This window comes from Syngnathoides biaculeatus, chromosome 16, assembly GCF_019802595.1.
Source record: "Syngnathoides biaculeatus isolate LvHL_M chromosome 16, ASM1980259v1, whole genome shotgun sequence".
NCBI lineage: Eukaryota > Metazoa > Chordata > Actinopteri > Syngnathiformes > Syngnathidae > Syngnathoides > Syngnathoides biaculeatus.
Window position 1 is genome coordinate 3368130 of NC_084655.1, and position 17418 is coordinate 3385547.

A 17418-nucleotide genomic window follows, 5' to 3' on the forward strand; every position below is an offset into this window, starting at 1 on the left:
TTAAAAAGAAATTACCAATAAAAGCATGTTAAAAAGCTATAAGACCACCTCCAAGCTCTTACACATTCAGAAATTCCAGATCCATGGGAGTGTAGCCAACCTCGGTGGATGTGACTGCAGGAGGAAAATTGATATTTCATACTGGACGTCAAACATATTGTTTTCTGTTCTTCACCAGTCTTCCCCCAGACACTTGGACCTTGATTCCCGAATGAAAGGCACAATTTATTCAACAGTTTTACATTTCAGTCCTTCTCCTTGGCTCAGAAGCAGTTTGACCCATCTCCTAGATGAGTCTGAACGTGGTTATTTTTGGGACTAAATTCTAGCAACAATAATGGTCTATAGCCTAACTGTTCTGAGTGAACAAATTCAAAGAGATGCGCTTTGTCTCAACTTGTTTATTAGCAGGTTTGCTCACTGCTGTTTAACTAATGAGTCCAGTCAATATTTGTGATGCCTGTCTGACTCACACGAGAAACCAGCTGTCCAAAGAAATTAACAATGCAAAGAGGGATTATACAGCAAAGACTCCAAACCAGTCTGGCAAGAATTACAATCGCTAACTAATCACAAACGACAATCCTCCCCAGTAAACAGTAAATAGTGGAATAGCTGAGTTTTAACTGTAGATTTGAATAGTACACAGACTCCACACACCCACCAAGTCGCACAACCAACTCCTCCGTTGACCATCCATGAACAGGAACTGAGGCGGATTTAAAAAAAAAAAAAAAATTAAAAATCACCAAAGCGGCAGGCCCAGACCTTGTGTCCCCATTCTGCATCAAAGTCTACACAGGCTAACTTGCTCCAGTCTTCACAAAGATCTTCAACAGGTCTCTAGAAGTGTGTGACGTACCAATAGCTTCAAATGCTCCACATAACCTAACCCAACCTAACCTAACCTAACCCGTCTCCAAGAAACTGGCAATCTGGTCGAAATGACTACAGGCCTGTTGGCTTAACATCTGTGGTCATGAAGTCCCAAATGTGATGCCAGGAAGATACTCTGGTGGTAGCCAATTCAAGAGCAGCGCTATTGTGCCGCTTTTAAACCAAGATACAGTACAGAATGTTGACGTTCAGTGGAATCTAGCATTTTTACCCTCTTTTGTATTATGAATTTCTTTCATAACTAGAGAAAAAAATTCCAGGGAGGCTTTTCGTTAACCTGAATCTTTTGTTAGTAGAGACTTTTGTAAGCACATGTACCACTAGCTCAAATGAACACAATGCAGAATTGACTTGAAATTTTTGGCCCGGAAGACAATGTCCATTTCTCATTTGGCTCCCTGAGTAATAATTGCCCACCCCTGCTCCAGTACTTTGGTGCAATCTGCACAGTGTATGGATGTTGCCTTTGACATTTACTGTACTACAGTATCCTACCTGTAGTCTTGTTGGGATTTGCAGCTCTTGCCTTCTTCCATTTTGGCAGACAGAGTAGTGTTAAGATAACGAAGGTCAAATATCATCTGCAATGCTCTGTTCTGAGTTATTGGGAATGCACCTCCCTGAAAGCAGACACATACTTCATCATGAATGACTGAATTATGCTTCTTATGCCAGCTTCATCATTTTGAGAACTTTGGGGCAGTGCCGTGCTTCAATGAGTTACCCTGGGTGCATGCTTAGTGAGGCTGTGGTAATGATGCAAGGCTTGATCCAAACAGGCTTGCAGAAGCTCCTGTAGGGTGGGTTGTGGCATGGCATGACCACCCACCTTGTTCACTTCAACACAAAGCTGGAAGAGCAGTGACTGGACAAATAAAGATGGCTGCAAAAGGTACAAAAATTGAGGTAGGTAGGTGCAGATTCATTTCTGCCTAGCGTAATTTCATGCAGAAAGTAAATTTTCTTTCCACCCAGAAATTGTCAAAAGTTAATACTGTGCAATACACAGGTATAGGGGAAAATGGAAGAATTCACATTTTATAAATGTATGTTGCCATCTACAGGTTATGAAGAGCTGTACCCTTTCATACTAGTATTCCACCGCCACCTCAGGGTTATGAAAAAGGTGTAGCTTACACATACAGTGAAGAAAATAAGTATTTGAACATTGCAAGTTCTCCCACTTAGAAATCATGGACGGGTCTGAGATTTCCATCATAGGTGCATGTCCACTGTGAGAGAGATTATCTAAAAAGAAAAATCCAGAAATGACAATGTATGATTTTTTTTAACGATTTATTTGATTATTTGCTATGTCAGAGCATTCAAGATGGGTCGTGGCTGGGTCAACAAACAACAAAACAAAGGCTACTGGACCAAATATTAACATTGGTTGTCTCAGGTGTTCAAATACTTATTTGCAGCTGTATCACACAAATAAATCACTAAAAAAAAAAAAAAAAAAATCATACATTGTGATTTCTGGATTTCTGTTTTTAGATTATCTCTCTCACAGTGGACATGCACCTACGATGAAAATTTTAGACCCCTCCATGATTTCTAAGTGGGAGAACTTTAATTTACTGAATAATTATCATGTTGGAGACAGAAGGATTCTCCCTGACAGCAATGATATGTATATTAACAATTGAATACTCCAACTTTATATTATCGTACATTTCTCCACACAGGATAATAATACAAAACATACTGTCAAGGAAATTTCATTTGATTTAAAAGAAAAAAAATAAAGCTGTTAGAACGGCTCAGCCAATGAACTGACTTGAATCCAACTGAAAATTTATGGAAAAATCTCAAGCTTGCGGTCCAAAAAAGAAGCCCAAGAAACCTTCAAGATGTGAAGACTGCTTGTATAGAGAAATGGGCCAAAACAACACCAGAACAATGGATGCGACTGGTTTCTCCAGACAGGAGACTTCTTGAACCTGTCTTTGCAAATGAAGGCTTTTGTACGAAGTATTAAATTAATACGAGTAGGCGTGTTCAATACCTTTTCGTTGTACTTTCACATGATTAAATATAACTTAATTTTATCTTATTTCTTCTACTTTTTGTATTTTTGGATTACTTGGGTTGTAAAATGTTTTATGTCAATACCACCTTTGGAAATATATTTAGGAAGAAAATTAGTGATATGTAAAATGCTTATTTCAGCTGCTGTATATGCACTTATAATAAGGGCTCCCAATGTGAACTTCACTGTGAAGAAAAAAATGACTCATGCCTTTCTATTTTAAATGCTATTTGTTCCAAATGTTAGATAACGACTTTATTGGTCATTTTCTGATCTCTCTCCATATTTTCGTCAAATTCCACAGTAAAGTCTCTCTCTTTCCTGCTACATTTCTCTTCATCTTTGTCTAGGCTTTGTGCTGTTAGTGATTCTGGCGACTACCATCTGAGATGCAGATTTGATTGGCTGAAGGAGTGGCTGAACTTGCATGTGCTTGTCCGATATGGTTTGTCACTACTGTAAAGCTTGAAATGTTATGCAGCTGGGAATAGAAGCAACCTGTAAATGATAACTGATCTTTTATGGCTATGGTAGGGGTACATGTCGGACTGCTTTTGTGTCCAGATTCAGATGCCAGTCCAATATTTACTGAACCTCTGCGATAGGTCCTTTCACCATTTTCAATGGTTTCAAATGAATTTAAAACAAAGCTGAATGGCCAACCTGGACAGGAAGACGAATTTTTGATACAACACTGCTCCCTGACTCTGCCTCTTCTTGGATTTCAAGTTCTTCCCAATTGGTTGCATTTGTCAAAATGTCTCCAGCAGAATCTGCATGAAGAATGGTTCCAAACTCCTCCAGCAACCTCTGAAACATCACAGAATAATATTCAAATCCAAATTTAAAATTGTCAAACAATCAGCATTGAAAAGCTATGAAAAGTTAAACCATAAACAATAAAAGTTAAAACTATTTTTTTTTAGCTCACGTGACAATGTAGAGATGTGTTGTCTGTATCATAACTCAAACAACACTAATTTGGTAAACCTACAGGCATACGTCGGCATTATGACCACCTGCCCCATACAAGCTATATCAACAATTCGTACATGAAAAAAAAAAGTTCACTTTTGAGTGTCAGAAAGATTATTATTATTGTGGTTATAGTTTATATTGCATTGTGACTGTGCTAAATTACACTATAAAGCGTTTTTCATATTTTGGTTGAGTTAGTTACATCATCATAATAGTCAAAATATTGGAAATAGCTATGATGCAATCCAGTTTGAAATTGCTACAACCAACATGTGGCTGGAATCGACCGCAATTAGGCACATTTGAGCTCAAAACTTGGTGTGCGCTCCTTGAGTATTGCATGGTGTGAACGGATGATTTCCTGGCTAAGTCATTTGGTGCTGTGCCTCACAGAGACTGCTCTGGCGGTGTAGGCAGCACAACGTATATGGGAAGTCGAGGCAGCACCAATCAATCTGTGATGTACAGAACCCGCAATAATTGGAACAATACCAACGGATGACTTTACTATATTTAATCATTCACCAAATCTCCTAGCCTCACAAAAGCTTCATTTGTGGACCTTGTTTCATGGTTTCTTTTGAGCATTATTAACTTTGGGAGAGCTAGAAATACAAATATCACATCCATCTATAAAAGTTTTTTTTTATATGTGCTTACTTTTGAGAGAGCGGAGCTCCAGAGCCGGTAGGCCTCCATTGTGCATTTGTGAAGCTCCTCCTTCAGTTCTGCCCACTTGGCTTGAGCAGTGCTGACCTGTGTGGCCATGTTTGCCCTGCCCAACTTCTTGCTCTGCCTAGGGGTGACTTTGGCCATGGCTTCACACTCGCTCTGTTGTCCCAAAATACAATGTTTCAGATTGGGACACAGTTCCCCCATGGACTGACACAACCTCGCCATGAAAAGGATAGAACTCAGGCTGGCTGGGCTGGGATCTGGTGAAGTTGTAGCTAATTCGGAATGGATGGCAGAGAGAATGTGGTGAACGCAGGCTAGGGAGCCTTCTCGTGAAGACTCTTCTACTGCTGGTGTGTCTGTGAAGCGGTTGAAGGAGGATGCTGATGAACCTTCAGTAGGTCCTAATGATGGCATTGTAACTGATATGGAGTCAGAGCCTACAAAGAAAAAGTGAAGAATAAAATGAGACGATGGTCACTGTGGATGTGAAGTCAAAGGTGAAATTATATGATTGTCCTAAGGATTAGTTGCAAAGAGATTGGAAATTTTTGTAAATTTCTACAAACAAACGTTTCTATAAATACAGATGATATGATTAGCAATCGATGTTGTAAGTCATGTCATAGCAACCTCAAATTTCTTAACAACGATTTGCAATTTCAGGAATACAGACATGAATCACATTCATTTACATGTGCAACTTAGAGATCAAAGTGCATCTATATACAGGTGGTACAGAAATTATTCAGACCCTCTTCGATTATTCACACATTACATTGCAGCCAGTTACTAAAACCATTTGGCACCCCCTCCCCATTAATGTATACGAGGCCACCCATATTTCATCCAATTGTTGATTTTTTTTCAAATTTATTAAAAAAAAAAAATGAAATACCACACAACTATAAGTATTGAGACCCTTTGCTCATTATTTAGTAGAAGCACTCTTTTGAACTAATCCAGTAATGAGTGATTTTGGGAGTAATGCAAGAAATTTTTCACACCTGGATTTGGTGATCCTCTACCATTCTTCATTGCAGATTCGCTCATATTGTCTCAGGCTGGATCGTGAACATTGGTGGACAATCATTTTTAGGTCTCTCCGGAGATGCGCAATTGGGTTTAAGTCAGGGGTATGGCTGGGCCATTGAAGAAAAGATGCAGAGTTGTTCTGAAGCCACTTCGTTATTTCAGCTGTGCGCTTAGGGTCATTGACTTGTTGGGAGGTGAAACCTGGGCCCAGTCTGCGGTCCTGAGCACACTGGAGAAGGTTTTCATCTCCCTGTAGTTGCATTCATCTCTCCAACATTTGCAACCAGTCATGCTCTCTATGGAGCTGAAAAACATGTTCACAGCATAGTGCTGCCACGACCATTCTTCACTGTTGGGACTGTATTAGACAGGTTATGAGCAGTGCCTGCTTTTAACCCCTTTTATTTAAGCCCAAAAAGATATATCTTGGTCTTATAAGACCAGACAGTCTTATTTCTCACCATCAGGTGGTGTCGTTTCTGCCATCTTTATTTGGGCTTTGATGTGTTTTGCACTAAGGAGCGGCTTCTGTTGGGTCACTCTGCCATAAACCCTGATTGGTGGAGGGTTGTATGTTGGCTTTCTACAATTTTCTCCTGTCTCCCGACTGCATCTCTGGAGCTCAGCCACAGTGATCTTTGGGTTCGTCTTTACCTCTCTCTTCTATCTACTCAGTTATGTCGGACAGACAGCTCTAAGTAGGGTTATGATTGTCCCAAACATCTTCCATTTAAGAATTATGGAGGCTTTGCCCAGATCTGTGGGGGAACAGTGGGGCAGCTCGTTAGAGCATTGGCATCCTGCCCGATAATAGCTTGGATGGGCTCCAGCACTCCAGCAAACCGTATGAGGATAAGCGGATCACAAACTAGATAGATGGATCCCTAGATGTGTGACTTGCCATAATTGTGTCTAAGTTCTTCAGGCAGTTCCTTTGACTTCATGATTCTCATTTGCTCTGCCATGCACTGTGAGCTTCAAGGTCTTATAGAGACTGGTGTGCAGCTTTCCTAATCAAGTCCAATGAGTATAATCAAACAGACGTGGACTCCAATGTCGCTGGAGAACCATCTCAAGGAGAATCAGAAGAAATGGGCAGCACCAGAGGTAAATATTAAGAGTATAGCAGCACAGGGTCTTAATACTTCTGGTTGTGTGATATTTCAGTGTTTTTTTTCGATAAATGTGCAGCTCAAAAATTCCTTTTTTCCCCCCTATATGATGTGCTGTGTGTACATTAAGGAAAACTATGAAACATTATTTTGGCAAATGAGTGAAATATAACAAAGGATGAATAATTTAAGGGGTCTGAATACTTTCTGTCCCCACGATATATACCATTTATAAAAACTGTATTAAGCTCTATATTGGCAATTTCTTCATCAATCTGGAAATCTTGACATTAAGTGACTCATCACACCATCCAAACTAAAGTGGAAACTATTCGGAAAAACCATGCAACTATCTGCCTGCTTTGTAAATGTACATTACACAAAAAAATAAAAATGAAAAACATTTTTAGGGCAGTGCATGAAAACAAAAGGTTTTGAATTGAAGCGGTTGACTGACATTGTCTTGAAATAGTTCTACAGGAATTATTCACTTAAACAGAATAGTATTCTCCACAGTGCATCAGTGGCCCCACATTTTATAAGTAGGCTTACTCTGCTTCTGAAACATGGCATGCATCAATAACAGTGTCAAACTACAGGTAGCAGCCAATTTTAGAATGTCTTAAGTGGTCGTTTATGTCAATCCGTCCTGCAGTGGACAAAATTGAAAGATACAAATTCCATTTTTTCCATGACCATGCTCTTGTGTCAAAACATATCTCTAAACATTTCTCCATTAAAATGAATGAACAAGTCTCCCCCTCCAAAATTATGTATTTAAAAAGAACAAGTACCAATAGATTGCAAATGATTTTTACAGTGATCACAAAGACCATATTTCCAGTGTACTCCAATTACATGAATAATGAAATCCTTTCTGTGCATTTAACCAATTGCTAAGAATCAGTGGGCGGCACCCAAAGAATTAAAGGATTGTACACGTCAAGTATGAGGTCCGCCTCTCTATGTGGTATCAAACACAAATACATTCCAAAAGTACTGGAACAGCAAGGTCATTTTTTTGTTTTTGTCACAACCAGAACACGGGGTTGGACCCAAATGCACAACTCGGGAGACGCAGAGGCAGTTCGAGAAAAGTGTTTATTCGGTCCAGTGTCGAGGATCAGGCAGGCAGTCAACGGGAGCAGCAACAACAACGTCAGGCGTAGGGGGCAGGTCAGTGGGCAGGCAGGCGTCGGTACACAGGAGATCAGGAACGGGATTACGAGCATGCGGGAATGAGGCATGAAGCAACGATCTGGCAAAGGCCAGACCGTACATGTGGTTCTATATAACTGGGATGTGATTACTAGAGACGATGCGCAGGTGTGCCCCTCCGCTGATTGCAGCCAGTGCGTACCGCATCGGGGACCGGTACAACTAGGACAGGGACCGGCAGGGCCATGACAGTACTCCCTGCTTAACGGCCGGCCGGCCTTGGACGGCCCAGGCGCCCAGGAGTCAGACATTGGAAAGTCTCTGATGAGGGAGGGATCGACCATGAATTGGAACGGGATCCATGATCGTTCTTCGGGACTGTAACCCTCCCAGTCTACCAGGTACTGGACACTCCTTTCCTGACGGTGGGCCGACAGGAGCCGGCACACAATGTAGACCAGGCCCCCATCCACCATGCGGGGGGGGGTTGTTAGGCGGGACTAGCGGAGACGACCAACCTGGCTTGAGCAGACTGACATGAAAGGTAGGGTGGACCCGCATCAATCTCGGAAATTTCATTGATACTGCAACCGGGTTCATCACCTTACTGACAGGGAAAGGACTGACGAACCTGGGTGCCAGCTTGCGGGTTTCCTTCCGTAGCGGGAGGCCTTTCGCCAACAGCCAGACACGCTGTCCAACTTTATAGGTCGGTGCCCTCAACCTTTTGTGGCCCACTGCGGCCTTGGAGGTGCGCCCCATACGTAGGAGCATCCATCTGGCTTGCTCCCACGTCTGCTTACAGCGCTTTACCATGGCCAACACTGACGTCACCAGTGAGTTAGTTTCTAGAGATGGGAAGAGAGAAGGAGTGTAGCCATGGACCACATGGAAGGGCAACATACCTGTCGAAGCTGAAGAAAGGGAGTTGTGGGAGTATTCCACCCAGGTGAGCTGCCAACTCCATGAAGCTGGGTCGCGGGAGGCCAGTCAGCGGAGGCCGGTTTCCATGTCCTGATTAACCTGTTCGGTCTGGCCGTTGGACTCTGGGTGCTGACCTGAGGACAGACTCGCTGTGGCCACTATCAGCAAGCAATCTCCTTCCAAAATTGGGAAATGAATTGGGGTCCCCTGTCCGACTCCACATCGGTAGGCAAGTCATGGTACCGGAACATTTTGTCCAACAGGAGCTCCGCGGTCTGTTTGGCGCAGGGGATTTTGAGCAGCAGCATGAAGTGAACCATCTTTTCAAACCAACCCACTACTGAAAGCACGGCGTTGTGACCATCTTAAGTCGGAAGGCCGGTCACGAAATCTAGGGAGATGTGGGACCATGGACGTCGAGGAACGTGCAGCAGACGAAGCTCTCCCGTGGGCCGTTGCCAGGAGGGTTTGTTGGCAGCGCAACCCGGGCACGCAATGATTATATTCTCAGATGTCTTTTTTAATGTTCGCCCACCAAAAGCGCTGTTCAACCACCGACCGTGTTTTGGCCATGCCCAAGTGACACACGGTGCGATTCATGTGGGCCCAGTCAATCACTTCCCCCCTCAGAGGGGGGGACAACATAGATCCTGTTGACGGAGCAACCTGCCGGGCTGGGGGAGTCTTTAAGGGCATGTTTCACTTGGACCTCAACCTCCCAAGTGAACGTTGACATGAAGCAGGTGTCCGGAAGGATCAGAGTGTGATCAGGTATGGGCCTCTCCCCCTTGAATATGCGCGACAGCGCATCGGGTTTCCCGTTCTTGGAGCCCGGCTGGTAGGACATAGTGAAGCAGAACCTATTGAAAAAGAGGGACCACCTAGCTTGCCGGGCGTTTAGCCTCTTGGCGGTTTTTAGATATTCAAGGTTTTTATGGTCTCTCACCACTAGGAAAGGGACCCGAATCCCCTCCAACCAGTGTCTCCACTCCACCATGGCAGTCTTGACGGCAAGCAAATCCCGGTCTCCGATATTTTAGTTCCGTTCCGCAGGAGTCAGCCTCTTGGAGAGGAAAGCGCAGGGTTGTAGTCTCCCATCCCTGGAACTCTTCTGAGAGAGGACCACCCCTATTCCGGAATCTGATGCGTCCACCTTGACAATAAACTGCCTAATATCAGGGTCAGGCAGGATGAGGACTGGGGCTGATATGAAGCCGGCCTTGAGCTTGCTGAAAGCAGCCTGGCAGGCCAGATCCCAGTCAGGGGCACTGCGGGGAGAGGTGAGTGCATGCAAGGGGGCAGCTATAGTGCTAAAATTCTGAATAAACTTGCGATAAAAGTTGGCAAACCCAATGAATCTCTGTATCTCTTTGCGATCCGTGGCAGTGGGCCACTGAAAGACAGCCTCGACTTTGCTGGGATCCATGCGGATTTCCGCCTTCGCCAGGATAAAACCCAGGAACAAGACGGAAGGTTGGTGGAATTCACACTTCTCTGCCTTCACGTACAGATCGTGCCATAATAGCTGCTGAAGCACGTATTGGACATGCCTGATATGAGCATCTTCGTCCAGGGAAAACATCAGTATGTCGTCAAGATACACGAAAAAATGCCTATTGAGCATCTCGCGCAGGAGGACACTGACTAAGTTCTGGAACATCGCTGGTGCATTCGTCAGTCTAAAAGGCATCACCAGGTACTCATAATGACCCGGGGGTGTGTTAAAGGCAGTTTTCCATTTGTCTCCCTCCCTAATGCACAGCAGCTCGAAGGCCGTGACGATTAGGGGAAGAGGGTACCTGTTTTTTTATGGTGATGTCATTCATCCCCTGGTAGTCAATGCAGTGACGCAGGGATTTATCTTTTTCTTTATGAAGAAGAAGCCCGCTCCGGCGGGTGATGACAAGGGTCTGATGAGACCCGCCGCCAGCGACTCCTCCACATAGTCCCACATAGCTTGGTGTTCAGGGCCTAAAAGAGAGTAGAGTCTCTCCCGCGTGGGTGAGGTGCCGGGCAGTAAATCAATAGCACAGTCATACGGCCAGTAAGGCGGAAGAGACTTAGCCTTAGCCTCAGAAAAGACCTCCTTCAGATCAGCATCGCAGTCAGGGCCTAAGGTTAAATCCAGCTCCTGTGGAGAGTCCCGCGGAGGTTCCGAAGCGACCTGCGAGCCCTCCTTATCAGGAGATGCGAAGCATGCGCATTCACATTTCGAACCCCGTGACTTGATTTGTCCAGATGGCCAATGAGAGGGTTATCTTGCCTGAGCCAGGGACTCCCCAAGATGATGTCACTGCTTCGTGAATCGAACATGTGAAAACTCAAGCGTTCAGTGTGTGCGCCCGGGAATGTCATGTTTAAAGTCTGAGTGTGGTGAGTAATCTGGCACAAAAACTTGCATAAGCGCTTAGGAGACTGTGTGTTCTGAAAGTCTCTAAACCCAATAAGTAAGTTACTTGCGGCTTCAGGAGATTGGCGTCTTTGCCGGCTTTGTCGTTCCTCCGGGGAGCCCTGAACCCCCTCAACTTGCATGGGCTCCGTTTCAACAGCCTGAACTGGTTGACGCGCGGTCTGTGATGCAAAGCTTTGTTGGACGTCCCCCTGTAGCGCATCGAGCTGCCCCTGTATTGCGAGCCTCTGGTTGACCCTCAGGGCAAGGGCGATGAGCGAGTCCAGGTCTGTGGGCAGTTCCACTGCGACGAGGTGATTTAGGATTCTGGGCGAGAGACCCTGAAAGAATGCGTCAAGGAGCGCTCCCTCATTCCGCCGGCTCTCCACCGCTCGGATGTGGAACTCAATGGTGTAATCCGCAACACGGGCTTTCCCCTGCCGGAGTGAGATCAAACAAGCCGCTGCCTCATGTTCCAGAGAAGTGTATTGGAACACCTGCATCATTGTACACACAAAGGAGGTCCAGGAGTGGCAGGTTTCGGAACCACGGCTCCATTCGCCTGTGGCTCAGGCCTCTGCTCACCCTCTCAGGTGGGATATCACAAATGCTATCCGGGAGCCGTCAGTGGGGAAGGCGGAGGGCTGCAACTCAAAATGGAGATCACATTGGACGAGGAAGGGTTTAATGTTGCCCGTGTCTCTGGAGCACCGCTTGGGATCGGGAGAGTGGCGTACACACGGTCCGCTGGGCTTCCACGACTGGCAGGGGAGCGGGTGGGGACAGACTTGGGCTCGGGGTGGTAGGGGCTGTTGACTGACTGGCATCGGCTGCGCTGGACATGGATGCAAACCACACATCCAGCTGAGCACACATCTCCCGTAACTGGTGATTAGTTAAATGGAGAGTGGCGTCCTGCTTGGCGATACGTCTGCCCTGGAGCTGCAGGGACTGGGGGAACGCAGCTGAGTCAGCTGTGTCCACGTTTTGGCCAGATCGTTCTGTCATGACCAGAAGACGGGGTTGTACCCAAATGCACGACTTGGGAGACGCAGAGGCAGTTTGGGAAAAGTGTTTATTTTTTCCAGTGTCGGGGATCAGGGAGGCAGTCAACGGTAGCAGCAGTCACAAGAACGTCAGGCGTTGGAGGCAGGTCAGTGGGGAGGCAGGCGACGGTACACGGTAGATCAGGAACGGGATTACGAGAGTGGGAGAACGAGGCAAGAAGCAACGATCTGGCAAAGGCCAGACCGTACACGTGGTTCTAGATAACTGGGATGTGATTACTTGAGACGAGGCACAGGTGTGCGCCTCCGCTGATTGCAGCCGGTGCGTGCCACATCGGGGACTGGTATGTCCAGGACAGGGACCGGCAGGGCCATGACAGTTTAATGCTGAAAGCATTTGGGTTTCAGATCAAAAGAGAAATATGAGACAAAAGTTCAGAATTCCAGCCCTCTTTTAATGATATTTTCATGTGTTGAATATCTTTGACCAGACCACCTTTTGTTTGATCAAATTAAGTTAAATTGAATAACATTCAATATTTGGTGGCAAAACCCTTCCTTTCAATAACTACACCTGCAACCCTTTAACTTTACCAAGCATTCTTGGTAAAAAGCATTCTTCATTTGAAATGCTTTTATAGGGATTTACTGCTATCTCTTTCAGTTCTTCCTCTTCAGGAGGTGAATACACGCTTTATTGGGTTAAGATCCAGTGATTGACTTGGCCAGTATAAGACCTTACACATTTCACCCCGATGAAGTTCTTTGTTTTGTTGGCAGTGTGTTTTTGGTCATCGTCTTGTTGCATGATGAAGCTTCTCCTGATAAATGTGGATGGATTTTTCTGTATATTGCCGAACAAAATTCCAACTTGACTTTCAACATTCGTATCAAATCAATCAAAAAACTGCCTTTTACCATCTGAAGAACATGCTGGGAATTAATGCTTGTTTGTGTCAAGCAGAGCAGCAAAAGCTCATCCATGCTTTTATCTCAAGTAGACTTGACTTCTGGAATGGTCTTCTGACTGGACTCCATCAAAAAAGCATTAAATAGCTGCAACTCACTCAGAATGCTGCAGCTCGGGTTTTAAGCAGAACAAAGAGGTCAGAGCATATCATTAATTCTAAAGTCCTTACACTGGCTTCCAGTCAACTTTTGAATAGATTCTGCTATTGGTCGATAAATCACTCAAGGCACGGGGACCAGATCTTAAGATCTCTACCAACCACATAATTTTATGTGGCTCATGAATGCAAATCATATGTATAAACCTCCGTGATTATTGTTAAAATCTTTAAAAAAATTTCAAATTGTCATATCGTAATGATAAAGTTGAGATATTGCATCACTCGATCTGATACTCTTTTCACCTCCAAGACATTCTTAGCCAGCTCTTTCTTTAAAATAACCCCTACTCCATTTCTCTTCCCATCTACTCCATTGTAAAATAATTTAAACCAAGTGTCTCAAACATGCGGCCCGCGGGCCATTTGCAGCCTGCGAGATGATAATTCTGTGGCCCCCACCTTAATATGAAAGTAGAATGGTAGTGCAGCCCTCAGGTTTTATATGGATGGCACTTTTACAGTGTTGTGTGCGGAGCAGACAAACCACGGTGGGGTAGATGGCTATCGGGCGCGTGACATCGACCGGGCTTGATGCAGGCAGAGAAGAAAATTTCATTGAGAAAGTTACAGCAGTGTTGTCAAGGAGGTTTTTTTTTTTTTTTTTTTTTTTTAGACATTTTGCACATAAATTGTAAACACCAGTGTCCTTCATCTTATTTTGTGTTTAAAAAAGATGTTTGAAAAGATGGGATTGTCCGATTGCGGCCCAGCCTCAGCCAGACTCCGCCTCCAGCGGTCCCAAGATAAATTGAGTTTGAGGCCCCTGATTTAAACACTGCTCCTAAATGTCTGGCCTTATTATCTTTCCACCTGCTCTCTTGGATGCACCATGTATCAACTTTTCTCCTAATGATCATTTCAACCAACTCCTGAGCTTTTCCTGTCATAGTCCCAACGTTCAAAGCCCCTACACACACCTGTATGGTCTGTGCATTTCGTCCTGCAGGTTAACGGTGCCGGGTGTGGGCCCTTGTTAACCTGGGCCACGACCGATCCGGTATGGTATTCTTTAGATGAACGCTCATATTTCTTTGGCACAGTTTTACGCCGAATGACCTTCCTAACGCAACCCTCTGCATTTAACCGGGCTTGGGACCGGACTAGAGATTGAACTGGCTTGTGCCCCCATAGGGCTGCATTGAAAGACGCTGCAGTAAAGGGCTGGAAAGTATTTCAAATGAAGAATGCAACAGTCTGGCGAAGTCATTGATTCGCAGGCTCGATGCAGTTATTTTAAGTCAGGATTATGCCATGAAATAAGTTCATCATCTCTGTTCCAATAACTTTACTCACTTGAAAAGTGGATGGCTTCAAACGAATATAGTCAAACGGAAACGAGTATTTCCACTTTTTAATATTTCTTACACTGTATACTGTTTTTAGTTGTACTTTTTAAAAAAATTTTAAATGTATATGTTTTGTTATTTTGATCTTTAGTTTTTAATTGTTTTTCCCCTGTTTTCAATGTTTTATTTCTTTGTATTCAAATGTTTTTAATCATGTAAAGCACTGAGTTACCTTGTGTATGAAATGTTTTCCTTTGGGCTTGTCCCGTTAGGGGTTGCCACAGCGTGTCATCTCAGATGAACACTCATATTTGTTTGTCACAGTTTTTATGCCGGATCCCCTTCCTGACGCGGTGAGAGCTGGAGCCTATCCCAGTTAACTTTTTTGGGCAAAGGCAGACTACACCAGAAACTGGTCACCATCCAGTCACAGGGCAGATATTGACACCATTACTGAGCGGGAATCGATCCCATGCTGCCCGCACCAAAGTCAGGTGAGTGTACCACTACACCATCAGTGTACCATCTTGTGTATTAAATACGCTATATAAATAAATTTGCTTTCCTTTAAAGAGTTACACAATCTCGTCACCTTTTTTTATCTTCACATCAAAATTACGGTGGTGGGAGCAATGGTGTGTGTGTTTGTAGGCTCCCAAAATCAAACCCCAAATTTCTTTCACATTTTTGTTCATGCACACACAAACAGACAAAGTTGACTTCATGGTTGTCTTTTGAGTAGTATACTCGGAATAATGTGCTTGTTTATGTTGTGGTTACTGCACTGTTGTTATGTCAATTCTGCACTAAGTTTTTGTTTAACACGGATATTGAAGTTCTTGTTTCATGTTGATATAACTGGCGTACATTACCAAGTAATGTGTACAGAAAAGCAAATTTTTATCCTCTTTTTTTGTAGTGGCTAAGTGATATTCCTGACACTTTCCTGAGAATTGCCACAACAAAACTAACACCAGACCTTGATGCACTAGCAAGGGGGGGGGGGGGGTTCAACAAAACAAATCAGTTAACATAATAAGTAAATCTAAGTATGACCACTCCAGTGCCTTTTTTGTTTTCATATGTCTGCATCTGCTTGTGACTTGGCTCAGCTGTCAAATTTTAAACACCAATGTGGCTCCTGAGCCAAAACGTTTGCTCACCCCAGGTCTAAATCAAAGACTGTAGTTTAAGATACACCAACCTGCATCTCGGGAAGGAAGGTAGTGCTGCAGGTCATCAAGCCGTGCTTTCAGCTTGCTGTCCATGGAAGAGCAAAAGTTTTGAACGCATGGTGTCAAGGCCTGTGTCTTCATGCCTAGACCACTTCTTTGCTCTTGCTGTCTTCTCTGGGCCACGGTGACCCAACCTGCATCACCCAGCAGGTCCCCTGGAGACTCTGACCACAAATAGGAAGACACATCTTCTTCATACTGGGCCTCCCGGCTATTAGCGGTCTGTCCCTCAAAATCTCTCACAGCAGAGGTGAGAAGCTGCACCAAACTCATTGAGATGGTTTCAGTTTCTTCTTTGGTGATAGCCTTTTACACCAGTGAAAAAACATTACAGATTCATGAATACAGTTCCTTTAAAGCAATTTGACATTCAGCCATTTTGGTGTTAATGACACCAATTTCCTTTTTGATACTTTTATTATAATTATGAACTCTAACCTGTAAGCGCTGAAGGAAGAGCTGTTGGAGGAAGTCATCCCAGATCATCAGGCGGCACTCGAGCAGCCGCTGACACACTGTGTTCCAGTGCAGATTGATGGAGTCGGCAGAAAGGATGTCCCAAACAGAGTCTCTAATGGCTGCCAGGCCTTTCAAGCTCTTCACATACACCAGAAGGCGACCTACACCATGGCAAATGTCCTCCTTACATCTGAAAGGAAGTGGTGTTAGGATGGCACCGATTACCAATCTAGATTGTTGCCAAACCACAAATCACTGGCATATGCCAACATCGCTGTTTAAAAATTTACCATACATAAAACATTGAATGAGAATGGGATTCATGGGAGAAGGGTTAGGAACCCATTATATACAGTGAAGAAAATAAGTATTTGAACACCCTGCTATATTGCAAGTTCTCCCACCTAGAAATTATGGAAGGGTCTGAAGTTTTCATCGTAGGTGCATGGCCACTGTGAGAGAGATAATCTAAAAAGAAAAATCCGGAAATCACAATGTATGACTTTTTTAATGATTTGTGTGACAGAGCTGCAAATAAGTATTTGAACACCAGTCTAGAATTCTGACCCTCAAAGGCCCTTTAGTCCACCTTTAAAAGTCCACCTCCACTCCATGCATTATCCTGAATCAGATGCATCTGTGTGAAGTCGTTAGCTGCATAAAGACACCTGTCCACCCCACACAATCAATAAGACTCAAACTTGTAACATGGCCAAGACCAAAGAGAAAATTGTACAACTCCACACGGCTGGAAAGGGCTACGGAGAAATTGCCAAGCAGCTTGGTGAAAACAGGTCCACTGTTGGAGCACTCATTAGAAAATTGAAGAAGCTAGTCTCAGTGATCCTTAGAAAGGTGAGGAATCAGCCCAGGACTACACGACAGAACTTGGTCAATGACCTGAAAAGAGCTGGGACCACGGTTTCCAAGGTGACTGTTGGTAATACACTAAGACGTCATGGTTTGAAATCATGCATGGCATGGAAGGTTCCCCTGCTTAAACCAGCACATGTCAAGGCCTGTCTTAAGTTTGCCAATGACCATTTGGATGATACAGAGGAGTCATGGGAAAACGTTTTGTGGTCAGATGAGACCAAA

General features: G+C 44.2%; 1 protein-coding gene across 1 annotated transcript in view; it reads right to left on the reverse strand.

The window, feature by feature from the left end:
* Nucleotides 1–17418, reverse strand: part of cog1 (component of oligomeric golgi complex 1) — a 67980-nt gene that overhangs the window by 18452 nt on the left and 32110 nt on the right. Inside the window, exons 6-11 of the mRNA XM_061846162.1 lie at nucleotides 16300–16510; nucleotides 15831–16167; nucleotides 4571–5025; nucleotides 3596–3742; nucleotides 1622–1780; nucleotides 1393–1517 (exon numbers count right to left, since the gene is read on the reverse strand). Of these exons, the coding sequence (XP_061702146.1) occupies nucleotides 1393–1517; nucleotides 1622–1780; nucleotides 3596–3742; nucleotides 4571–5025; nucleotides 15831–16167; nucleotides 16300–16510 (1434 nt within the window). The remainder of the gene's footprint in view (nucleotides 1–1392; nucleotides 1518–1621; nucleotides 1781–3595; nucleotides 3743–4570; nucleotides 5026–15830; nucleotides 16168–16299; nucleotides 16511–17418) is intronic.